The 13,574-nt window shown below is 30.5% G+C and overlaps 2 protein-coding genes across 2 annotated transcripts; both read right to left on the reverse strand.

The window, feature by feature from the left end:
- Window positions 1-237: 237 nt before the first annotated feature.
- LOC108559625 (proline-rich protein 4-like) lies at window positions 238-1,417 on the reverse strand. Its single transcript, XM_017916958.1, has 2 exons — window positions 1,406-1,417; window positions 238-1,340 (listed from the first exon to the last, which is right to left on the reverse strand). The coding sequence occupies exons 1-2, from the start codon at window positions 1,415-1,417 to the stop codon at window positions 249-251; spliced, it is 1,104 nt and encodes a 367-aa protein (XP_017772447.1). The 3' UTR covers window positions 238-248.
- A 5,653-nt stretch (window positions 1,418-7,070) lies between these two features.
- Window positions 7,071-8,293, reverse strand: LOC108559626 (proline-rich protein 4-like). Its single transcript, XM_017916960.1, has 2 exons — window positions 8,282-8,293; window positions 7,071-8,225 (listed from the first exon to the last, which is right to left on the reverse strand). The coding sequence occupies exons 1-2, from the start codon at window positions 8,291-8,293 to the stop codon at window positions 7,092-7,094; spliced, it is 1,146 nt and encodes a 381-aa protein (XP_017772449.1). The 3' UTR covers window positions 7,071-7,091.
- Between the last annotated feature and the right edge of the window lie 5,281 nt (window positions 8,294-13,574).

Below are 13,574 nucleotides of genomic sequence, written 5' to 3' on the forward strand. Positions count from 1 at the left end.
TTGTTAGGTAACGCGCGATTGTCGTAAGTCGCTAACGACTTGGTGATTTGAGGAAATGGCGAATAACAAAAAAAAAAACGATAACATTTAAAGAAAAATAATATATGTATTTAACAGAGTATTAAAGAATATTAAACATTAAAAGACATAAATTAATAACAATGTTTTTTTTTTATGTATGAGGAAGAGATGATTATTAATTTTTTTTTTGGATCACATAGTTTTGGATTTGGGGATTTTTGTTTTGTTTAGTAGTGGTGTTGATCGTGGTGATGGTGGTCGTGCACGTGGACTGGGATTGGTACCTTGACTGGGTATGGGACAGGTTTTTCTACGTGGACTGGGACGTGTCTGGTGATTTCCACTGGGTATGGACGGTCTACTGGTACTTTTACTGGGTACGGTACTGGTTTCTCGACGTGGACTGGGACTTGCTTGTAGACTGGGAAGGGTTGTGGTACTGGTACTTTCACTGGGACTGGGTACGGTTTCTCGACTGGGTAAGGTACTGGCCTATCTACGTGCACTTTGACTGGGTATGGTACTGGTTTCTCCACTGGGTACGGGATTTTCTTCTCGATGTGGACTGGGTACGGTTGTGGGACATGGACTGGGTATGGACGGTCGACTGGGACTTGAACTGCGTATGGTACGTGCTTGACGACTGGGTACGGTTGTGGAATGTGCACTGGTACTTTGACTGGGTATGGTACCTGCTTCTCGACTGGATAGGGTTGTGGGACATGTACTTTAACGGGCACTGGCACGTGCTTGATCACTGGGTAGGGTTGTGGAACATGAACCTTGACAGGGTATGGTTTATCGATGTAGACCTTGACTGGAACGTGCACGTGCTTCTCGACTGGGTACGGTTGTGGTACAGGTACTGGTACCTTAACTTCTACTTTTACCGGGTACGGAATGTGCTTCTCCACTGGGTACGGTTGCGGTACCGGTACCTTTACGGGATACGGGATGTGCTTCTCGACAGGAACCGGAATATGCTTGGTCACCGGGTACGGTTGCGGAATACCCTTGTAATAAGTGATAGTCTTCTCAACATCAGTCGAGTGTCCCAGATTGATTGGTCCGTATCCATGACCACCACCGAATCCAGCGCCACCACCGTATCCGGCGCCACCTCCGAATCCATGGCCACCGCCGAATCCGTGTCCACCGCCGCCTCCTCCGATCCCCAAACCTTGTCCAACGTGATATCCGTTATCGAAATCTCCGCCGTATCCGTATCCCAAATCCAAAAGACCGCGTTTCGCCTGCTTCTTATCCGTCGCGCCCTTCTCCTCAGCCGTTACGGCCAGGACTAAGATTGCGAGGCACAGCTGCAGCAAAAGAAAATCAATTAAACAAATTAAATACACAAACACACACACTTTTCCCCACTCACCAAATGCTTCATTGCGTCTATGTGCTTTTGGTATGTGAATCTCCCTCGAGTTCAAGAAGTGAACTGCTTAATGCCTGCACGTCTTCGCCGGCTTATATACTGCCGCAACACTTTCGCCAATTTTAAAACTCGGGGCTTATTATTATTATGAACTATTCTTGCATCGGGATTATCTAACACACACACACTCACTCACTCACTAGGTGCTCAACTAGGCCAGAAAGTGTGGATTTGTGTGCGAGCGAGTGAGACCGTCTCTCTGCACGGCACCATCGAATTTCTTTTAATTAAATCTCGAGCGTAATCCGGTAACCATAACCAATTAAAATCAACAGCAAAAATCGCGGTCACATCTAACAACAAAGACAACAAAGCAATTAATTCTTTAATAAAAAAAAAACAATACTTTACAATTCTAAAACTATTTAATTTTCTTTGTAACAATTCTGACAATTTCCTTAAAATAACATTTTGAAATTTAGTACTGAAGAATCAATTAATAAATTGATTTATTTGCAATCTATTAGAAATCAAATGTAATGAAAATATAAGCATTTTTCAATAGAAATTAATCAATTTAACAAGTTTAAAAACAAGATTTTCATTAAGCAAGATTAATATACTTCACTTAAACTTTAATCTTCTATAATAATTGTATAGAACTATCTTATAATCTTATTGCAACACGATTCAAATTCAAAATAAATTTTCCTGCATTTATCAATTTTTTTTCATAATGTAGTTTCAATTTTTAACTAAAATTTAACCGGTAACCATAACCAATTAAAATCAACAACAAAAATCTCAAACAAAGACAACAAAGCAATTAATTCTTTAAAAAAAAACAATACTTTACAAATTCTAAAACCACTTAATTTTCTTTGTAACAATTCTGACAATTTCCTTAAAATAACATTTTGAAATTTAGTACTGAAGAATCTTAAAACTTCAATTAATAAATTGATTTATTTGCAATCTATTAGAAATCAAATGTAATGAAAATATAAGCATTTTTCAATAGAAATTAATCAATTTAACAAGTTTAAAAACAAGATTTTCATTAAGCAAGATTAATATACTTCACTTAAACTTTAATCTTCTATAATAATTGTATAGAACTATCTTATAATCTTATTGCAACACGATTCAAATTCAAAATAAATTTTCCTGCATTTATCAATTTTTTTTCATAATGTGTTTCAATTTTTAACTAAAATTTAACCGGTAACCATAACCAATTAAAATCAACAACAAAAATCTAGGTTACAGACAACAAAGTAATTAATTCTTTAAAAAAAATACTTTACAAATTCTAAAACCACTTAATTTTCTTTGTAACAATTCTGACAATTTCCTCAAAATAACATTTTGAAATTTAGTACTGAAGAATCTTAAAACTTCAATTAATAAATTGATTTATTTGCTAGAAATATCAATAAATACTTGCAAATTAAGGAATGTTTAAAGAATTTTTTATAAATAATATAAGAAAACAAAAATATTATTGTAAATGTTTAATGGATTTTTGTACTAATCTGGTAATAATATTTATTTGTAAGTCATTCATACTTGTTTATGAAAGCTGAGAGAAAATTTGCAGCATTTACTTTCAATAGCACTAAAGACATATATTTACTAGATTAAGTAAAGCCAATATCTTGAGGTGATAAAATGTTTGCAAACATTCGAAATTGTTTAATTTTGTTATATAAAAATATACTTGAAAATATGCAAAAGGAAAATATTATAAATGGGTTTAAATTTTGTATTTATTTGCAAGGATTTTTAAGACTTGAGTTAATGAATAAAACTGTGAAAAAGATATAAAGTTTGTGTTTTTATTAAAATGTGGTCTTATTATATAATTAATCAATGATTAATGAATTGATTGGAGTAAATGTGGAAAAGGCGTTAAATGAAATTGTAACAAAGGAAAACTTTTTATATGTACTTAATTTAATTAAATTGTATATCTTAAGTAATTAGTCAATGATGGAAAAGATACGGAAAACGTTACGAATGAAATGACGCAACGACAGAAAGAAAAGATGATAGACTCGTGGGAAAACCTTTGTGAAAATTCTGACAATTTCCTCAAAATAACATTTTGAAATTTAGTACTGAAGAATCTTAAAACTTCAATTAATAAATTGATTTATTTGCAATCTATTAGAAATCAAATGTAATGAAAATATAAACATTATTCAATAGAAATTAATCAATTTAACGAGTTTAAATACAAGATTTTCAAATATTTCATTACAAACTTAATCTTTATACAATTTTCAATTTAAACAATTCAAAACTAATTTCACAAACAATACTCGAAAAAACTCTTGAATTACTCAAATTTATTCCATAAATTATCAAAATTTTGTCATTTTCTAAAGCTTTATTCAGAAACAAGCTCATTCATATAAATACTAAATTGGAAAAAAAAATCAATTTTTTTTAATTCCAAATAAAAATTTAATTAGATCAATTTATTTAATGAAATTTTAATAACATTTTAATTCCTTTAGCTTTCCCATAAATAATCTCATTTAAGTAATTTAATTGATTCGCAATAATTCAGAAATTATTGGAGCTCGAAAATCAATACTTCATCAATTAAATTAATGCAAAGTTGTAGAATTAGTTGATCCAACATTGAAATTTAATTGAAACAATACAAAAAAAAAGTTTGAATTATGTCGAGTGAAAAATTATGTCTGTTTCATTCTCTAATTGTGAGAATGTTTATTACGGAATGAAGAGTTGCTTAATTATGGAAAGCTAATGTCGATTAGTCAAAGCAAAGTTTAGTAAACATTGCAAAAAGAAAAGAGAGAAAGAAACAAGTTTATACATTTACAACGAATATAAAAATTAAGCTAAAATTAGTAATCACCTAATAAGTATACGTTTTAATCGTGTTTATTGCTAAATAAAACAGTTTTTGTTACATGATTATTCAACAAAAAATAGTATAAAAGTTATGTAAATAAACATAAATAGGAATGTGAATTAATTGAGACTAAATTTTGAGAATTTACAAGTTATGTAAATCAAATGATCCAATGAATGAATATACAAAATGAGAGCTAAATTGAAGTGTTTTTGAATGATTTGTATTTTTCAAGTGAATTTTATCGGAAATCGGCGTTGAACTTTATTGGAAATTAAATAAGATTATCGGCGCGCATAAACGCAGGAATTGTATTGATTCCAACATCGAAACTCCCCGCACAAACACACAAACACACGAACACAAAACCCGAATTCATAAATAAACTGAAACTCGCAATCTGGAAATCATTACTACCCCTAATCCATCATCGACCTACAAATATCGCAGCGCAACGCAAACATGCACACAGCACACTCGATTATTGAAGAACCGACCACACCTTATAGAAAGATAAAATAAATAAATAAATAAACAGAAATTATTAACAAATTCAACTTGGATAATTAAAAATGTTCACTTAATTTGCAGAATAAATAGGAATAAGTTAATTTTTCATCGTTAATATGAGCTGCAATTAAAACATTTTCTTTTTCTTCTCTTCAGCTTCCTGTTAATTAATAATTAAAATTAAAGAGAAAATAAATTAATCGATTTATTACGAAATACTTATTCGCATTAAATGTGCAGAAGTGAATTATTTATTATTATTATTATTGTTATATGTTTTTTTTTGTTTAAATTAGTTTTGATTGGGCAAGAAACGTCATTCTTGTAATGGGTTTCGTTCCAGTAGAGCGCGATTCAATAATTGTATTATCTTTTAAGGTGAAAGCTCTCCTTTTTTCCTGCTTCTCTTATTATAGCGAATCAAACAGTAATTAGTGATAATAATAGAATTGCTGTTGCTAAATCAGACCTTGATCTCTCGCTCTGTCTGTCTCTCTGTGTGTGTGCGTTTGTGTTTCTCTACGCTTGGTTTACATTAAATTAAATTCTAATTACAGTTACATTATTATTACCAAATTTCTTATTTATTTCCATTAGATTTCTTTAACAAACATTCACTTATAAAAGTCATGAATTTCTATGCTTCAGCTACTAAAGGTATTATGAAAAAAAAATTAAAACCAAGGTTTTCCATACAATTTTTACTTTCCATTCGTGAGAAGAATTTTTCATTTACAAAAATTATCTTGAATAATATCAAAAATTATTTCTATTTTGTACAATTTTTCATCAACAAAAACAGTTAATCAATAATGTTGTTGTATTAAGGAATTATTTCCAATTTTTTGGGTTTTTTTCAATAATTTTTCTTTTATCTAAGCTTATTTCTATATGTTATATAACATTTTGATAAAATACAATTTGTGGATTTGCAGGAAACGTTACTTTACAACAAATTTCAATACAATTTTTTGTTGATTTTCAGAAAATGTTTCTTTACATCATTCCCAAATAGAAAATTTTGTTAACATAAAGTTTGTGGATTTTCAGAAAACGTTACTTTCCATCATTTTCAAATGGAAAAGTTTATTAACAAATCATTTTTGGATTTTCAGAAAACGTTACTTTCCATCAATTTCAAATAGAAAAGTTTATTAACATATCATTTGTGGATGTGCAGAAAACGTTACTTTCCATCAATTTCAAATATTTTTTTATTAAAGTGAATATGCGGAAACTTTTTCCATCATATTCATATAGAATTGTTTGTTAACACAAAATTGTGTGTATTTTTATATGTAACATTTGTGTACTTTCTATCACATTCAATTTAGAAATTTCGTTAATGTAGAATTTGCAGGAAACGTAACGTATTTAAATGTTCTAGTCGACAAAAATCCGGGCAGCGCCTCATTCGAAAGTTCCAGTTGCAAAAGAACTTGATAAATACGTGCGTTACGTGTCCAGTATTATATTTTTAATTTTTCGTTAAGAAATTTATTAAACGGAAATCACTTTTCTATGATACATGTGATTTTAGTTATTTCGCTTGATTTAATTGATCGTTTCAGTAAATGAGAAACAACAACAAAACAAAACAGACAAGCAGGAAATTACCGGTGGAAATGGTGGAATGTGATAGTCCGAAAAATCCGGCGACGAGCGCCTCATTGGAAAGTTCCAGTTGCAAAAGAAGTCGATGATGATGATGGTACGGCGAGCAAGAGAAATCCGCCAAATTGGACGCGCGTACACGTTTACTTACACATGGAAATTGAGCGGAAACATTAAGAAACCGCGCGCGAAGATTCTCACTTTGTATCATCATCATCATCAACATCCTCCAATTAGCGACGTAATTATCGACTCATTTAACTAATTTAACGTGCATTAATAATTATTAAATTTCTGGACCGTTCCCAAATTGGCAACGGTTTTCCAAAAAAGCGAATCGACGCCCAAATAATGGAAACTTGCGTTGCACAATTTTCGAGAAGGAAAGTTTTCTTTTCGCATAATAAATGAATCGATTGCGTTGCGTGAGCGAACATGTGGTAAATGAAGAAAATGCGTTCGAGTTATTTATAAAAAAAAATATATTTATAAATATATAAAGTGTTTTTTTTTTGGAAAAGATAAAAAGAAGTATAATACATTTATAAAAAAATAGAAACAATTAAGGGATGGAAAGGTACTTAAGAAGTAAGTAATAAAAAAAAACAATTAGGATAACAATTCGTTGAGGTGGATGTTCCTTCATTCGTCGATGGTGGAATGAGCGAGTATCACTTAGTAGTGGTGATCGTAGTGATCGTAATGATCGTGGTTGTCATGGTGATCGTGATGATCGTGGAAGTCGTGGACGTCGTGGTGGTCATGGTGATGATCGTGCACGTGGACTGGGACTGGTACCTTGACTGGGTATGGGACCGGTTTTTCTACGTGGACTGGGACGTGCTTGGTGATTTCCACTGGGTATGGACGGTCCACTGGTACTTTAACTGGGTACGGTACTGGTTTCTCGACGTGGACTGGGACTTCCTTGTAGACTGGGAAGGGTTGTGGTACTGGTACTTTAACTGGGACCGGGTAGGGTTTTTCGACTGGGTAAGGTACTGGCCTATCTACGTGCACTTTGACTGGGTATGGTACTTGCTTCTCTACTGGTACTGGGATCTTCTTCACGATGTGGACTGGGTACGGCTGTGGGACATGGACTGGGTATGGACGGTCTACAGGTACCTTCACTGGGTATGGCACTTGCTTGACGACTGGGTACGGTTGTGGAATATGCACTGGTACTTTGACTGGGTATGGTACTTGCTTCTCGACTGGGTACGGTGCTGGGACATGTACTTTAACGGGCACTGGCACGTGCTTGATCACTGGGTAGGGTTGTGGAACATGAACCTTGACAGGGTATGGTTTATCGATGTAAACCTTGACTGGTACCGGGACGCGCTTCTCGACTGGGTACGGTTGTGGTACCGGCACTGGGATCTTCACTGCTACCTTGACTGGGTACGGGATGCGCTTCTCCACCGGGTACGGATGTGGTACCGGAACCTTGACAGGGTACGGAATGTGCTTTTCAACAGGTACCGGAATATGCTTTGTCACCGGGTACGGTTGCGGAATACCCTTGTAATAAGTGATGGTCTTCTCAACATCTGTCGAGTGTCCCAGATCAATTGGTCCGTAATGATGATGGTGATGGTGTCCGAACGACTCCAAACCGCTTCCAAAACCGTGACCTCCTTGTCCCACATGGTACCCATGATCGTACTCGTCGCCGTACCCGTAACCCAAATCCAAGAGACCGCGTTTCTCCTGCTTCTTCTCGCTGCCACCATCGATTGCTTTCTTCTCCTCCGCCTTATGCCCTAAGGCTACTGCGGCGAGGACTAAGATTGCAAAGCACACCTGAAAAACAATTTTAAAAAATATATCCACGAAAATATTTAAACTTCTTCACTCACCATCGACCTCATGGCTGTCTCTCGAATGAATTTCTCCCGAGTTCAACTGCTGAACTGCTTAATGTTGAAGACTCACCGGTTCTTTTTATACCTCCACATCACTTTCGCTATTTCGGCGGCGGCGTAACTCTTTTTTTTTTATTTCACTCACGCACTCTTCAAAAAAAAAATAACCCACACAAAGAACAACCAACCAAAAAAAGAAACATTCCTCATCGAGCACACCAAGAAGTGCAATTCTTTTATCACCAATAATTTTAAGCAAAAATCAATAACTCAAATCAATTTTTTTGTGTGCAATTGTATCGTTCCACATACGGCGTTTCACTTTCTACGATTCAAGATCAAAGTTAAAGCCGTTTTGATTGCGAGGAAATTAGAAACGGTTTTTGCACTAGTTTTGCCTTAAATTAGCATTAGAAGTAAATTTTAGTTTCATTTAACGTTTGATTCTTTTTTTCCATCAAATCAATCAATTTCATTCAATTAACATTAATTAATAATTAATATAAATTCATTTACAAATAAAATGTAAGAATTTTCTTCATTTATCCAAATATTATTGAAGTTGAAGATTTTTTTTAAATTTGAAACACATATTTTATACTTAATTGATAAATTGATCACATTTTCATGAAATTACAATAATATCAATGAAACATTAAATTACAATTTCAATTACATAAAGAATAAATTTGATCTCCAATTTTTGTAGAAAATAGACTTATTTTATGATAGTTTTAAACTAAAATTTAAAAGTTTGCAAAGATTTGATTATATAAACAAACATTTACGTTTATAAAACATGTTTTTATTTTTTTTTGTAGAATTTTTAAATACAAAGGAAATAAAATGGAAAAATCAATTTCTAATTAAAAGTATGAACGTTTTCTCTGAAATTAACAGTTTATAGAAAATTAATTTAGCTATTTTCTATATAAAGTCAAACAATATAAGGAAATTACAAAGTTTCAATAATTAAAAGAATAAAAATTCTGTATACTTTGTTAAATTTATGTAAGATTCAATAAATTTTGATTTATTTACAAAGTTTTTCTACAGATTATATTTATTTATTACAAATTATTAATTGTTATTTTATTATAATAGGTTTAAATTTCAACTATTTATTATTATCAATTACTACTAGAAAATATAATGAAATTCAATAATAATTTATATAATATTTTAAAAAAATTTAAGAAATTTGGTGAAATTGTCAAATTGATGAATTTGAAAAAAATTATTAAAAATAATCAAATTGTTCAATTTCCGATAAACAGATTTGAACTAAATAGAAAATTTATTAAAAATAATCAATCGAATTAGGTGAAAATTGTCCTTTTTTCACAATATTTACATGTTCTTCCTGATGTTTTTTTTCAATAATTTAAACATAATTAAAGGACTAATTAATATAAGAATCTAAACAGACGTTTCTTAATTTGAAACAGTAATTAGTTGACAAAATGTCAATGATTGATGAATGTTAAATGCTGCCACAAATTAATATTTTGCAATCATTGTTTAAAGACAAACGCGTTTGGTAAAACTTCTTTCAATAATTAACAAACGATAAAGCAATTCAAATGTTAATTGTAGATACCAGATGGAATCTGTCGAAACCGAAAACATATTGTATATTGGTAATTTGTTGTGTGCAATGCGACGTTTTGTAAAAAAGAAAGAAATCCAATTTTAATGATTGTTAATTAAAGTTTTGCTGCTTATTGTTTGCCAAAAAAAAGACAACAACAAAGAAATGTAAGAGAACGAAAGAAATTGTGTGTAAAAAAAATGTTAATTAAATTTTACGTACAGATTTCGATAATTGTCTGCAAATAAAAAAATAATGAATGATCTAGTAAAAACAATCATTGAAAGGAAATGAAAAAAATATAACAATTTGGATAAAAATGAATAATTTTATTCTGATTTTTATGAAATTAATGTTAACAATTTTTTGGTGTAATTTGCAGATTGTAATTAAAATATTTTCTGCAAATTAAATAAATGTAAGAATCTGGAAATGAACAATTAATTAAATTTAATTATGTTTTGTGTATGAGTTTCGATGATTGTCTGCAAGAAAAAATGAATGTAAGAGGAAAGTGAATTGTAACAATTTTTGTTGTGAATTTCTGTTATTTATGATTAACATTTCTTTTTAAATTAAGTTTTGTCTACAAGTTTCGATGATTGTTAGCAAAATAGAATGAGAAAAAAGAACAAAATTAATTAACAATTTGTCTGCAAAATTAGAAGATTAATATAGAACGAAATAATAGTTGTTTTTTTGTGTAATTTTGCAGTAAATTGTAATTAAAATATTTGTGTACAGATTTAGATGATTTTCTGCAAATTAAAGGAATGTAAGAATCTGGAAATGAACAATTAATTAAATTTAATGATGATTGTCTGCAAGAAAAAATGAATGTAAGAGGAAAGTGAATTGTAACAATTTTTGTTGTGAATTTCTGTTATTTATATTTAACATTTCTTATTAAATTAAGTTTTGTGTACGAATTTTGATGATTGTCAGCAAAATAGAATGAGGAAAGAGAACAAAATTAATTAACAATTTGTCTGCAAAATTAGACGATTAATATAGAACGAAATAATAATTATTTTTTATTTGTGATTTTTTGCAGTAATTTGATGGAGAAAGGTTCGTCTTAAAACATGTTTTTTGTCTTATTTTGAGGTGCTTTATTTTTTTTTGTAGTATTTTCAAATATAAGGGAAATAAAAGGGAAAAATCAATTTCTAATTAAAAGTATGAACGTTTTTTCTCTGAAATTAACAGTTTATAGGAAATTAATTTAGCTATTTACTATATAAACAATATAAGGAAATTACAAAGTTTCAATAATTAAAAGAATAAAAATTCTGTTTCATCAAATTACGAATATTTTGTTAAACTTATGTAAAATTCAATAAATTTTGATTTATTTACAAAGTTTTTCTACAGATTATATTTATTACAAATTATTAATTGTTATTTTATTATAATAGCTTTAAATTTGAACTATTTACAATCGAATTAATTATATATATATTATTAATAATAGTTAACAATTTTTTGGTGTAATTTGCAGTAAATTGTAATTAAAATATTTGTGTACAGATTTAGATGATTTTCTGCAAATTAAATAAATGTAAGAATCTGGAAATGAACAATTAATTAAATTTAATTACGTTTTGTGTATGAGTTTCGACGATTGTCTGCAAGAAAAAAGGAATGTAAGAGGAAAGTGAACGAAAGAATTAATAATTTTAACAATTTTTGCTGTAATTATTTATGATAAACATTTTTTTTAATTAAATTTTGTCTACAAGTTTCGATGATTGTTAGCAAAATAGAATGAAGAAAGAGAACAAAATTAATTAACAATTTGTCTGCAAAATTAGACGATTAATTTTACCAATTGTTTGGTGTAATTTGCAGTAAATTGTAATTAAAATAGTTGTGTACAGATTTAGATGATTTTCTGCAAATTAAAGAAATGTAAGAATCTGGAAATGAACAAATTAATTAAATTTAATTACGTTTTGTGTATGAGTTTCGATGATTGTCTGCAAGAAAAAAGGAATGTAAGAGGAAAGTGAACGAAATAATTAATAATTGTAACAATTTTTGCTGTAATTATTTATGATAAACATTTTTTTTTAATTAAATTTTGTTTACAAGTTTCGATGAATGTTAGCAAAATAGAATGAGGAAAAAGAACAAAATTAATTAACAATTTGTCTGCAAAATTAGACGATTAATTTTACCAATTTTTTGGTGTAATTTGCAGTAAATTGTAATTAAAATATTTGTGTACAGATTTAGATGATTTTCTGCAAATGAAAGAAATGTAAGAATCTGGAAATGAATAATTAATTAAATTTAATGATGATTGTCTGCAAGAAAAAATGAATGTAAGAGGAAAGTGAATTGTAACAATTTTTGTTGTGAATTTCTGTTATTTATGATTAACATTTTTTCTTAATTATGTTTTGTCTACAAGTTTCGATGATTGTTAGCAAAGTAAAATGAGGAAAGAGAACAAAATTAATTAACAATTTGTCTGCAAAATTAGACGATTAATATAGAACGAAATAATAGTTGTTTTTTGTGTAATTTTGCGGTAAATTGTAATTAAAATATTTGTGTACAGATTTAGATGATTTTCTGCAAATTAAAGAAATGTAAGAATCTGGAAATGAACAATTAATTAAATTTAATGATGATTGTCTGCAAGAAAAAATGAATGTAAGAGGAAAGTGAATTGTAACAATTTTTGTTGTGAATTTCTGTTTTCCATTCTTTTTAAATTAAGTTTAGTGTTCGAGTTTCGATGATTGTCAGCAAAATAGAATGAGGAAAGAGAACAAAATTAATTAACAATTTGTTTGCAAAATTAGACGATTAATATAGAACGAAATAATAGTTGTTTTTTTTGTGATTTTTGCAGTAATTTGATGGAGAAAGGTTCGTCTCTGCCGTGGAGCGACGTCCTGTTCCAAGCGACGGGAGAGTCGCGGCTGAGCGGATCAGCGCTGAGGGATTACTTCAGACCTTTGGAGGAATGGCTGAGGAACGAGAATCTCCGCACGCAGGAATACGTGGGATGGTTGTACGACGGTGATTACTGCAAGCAGAGCATCCAGACGGCAGGTCTTCAGGTGTACGGAGGATTCTACAATCGCGCTCATTCTGTAACCGACGTTTCCTTTTTCTTGTTAGTATTCACCGTATCCCTGACCATTCTCATCGACGCCCTGAATTAACAAAACCGACTTCCTGACTTCTTTCCAATTCCGAAAACGAACGAACACCTTGCCCAATCCATCCAATACATGTGCAAGCGACGACTCTCATCATCGATAAGCGAAAAGATGATTATCTTTTGACCCAGAGAGAGAAAGTCCTTACCTTTAAAATATTTTATAAACGCATATACTCCTTCACATATTTTTTTTTTTGGATTTATTTTTTATTAGAGTTTTATTGTATTTGTTAAGAGAATAAAGATATTTTTTTTGTTTTTAATTAACTAAAAGATTAATTCCGCTCCGATTATCCTACAATTAACTTACAATCAAAGAGCGTGTAGTTCATTGCCTGGCATTTCGAATAGAAACAAAAGTTTATTCAAACAAAGCCGTCTGCAATATTTAATAACTTTCATTTCGTTTGGGAAGTAATAACAAAAGTTTTACTTGGAATTCCATTAAATAAATAATTGGAATTAGTCGATTCTTTTCCGTGTTTCTTTTCGCTTCGTACATTTATAAAACAATTCGA

Source organism: Nicrophorus vespilloides, unplaced genomic scaffold (assembly GCF_001412225.1).
Source record: "Nicrophorus vespilloides isolate i.1.1-1 unplaced genomic scaffold, Nicve_v1.0, whole genome shotgun sequence".
NCBI lineage: Eukaryota > Metazoa > Arthropoda > Insecta > Coleoptera > Silphidae > Nicrophorus > Nicrophorus vespilloides.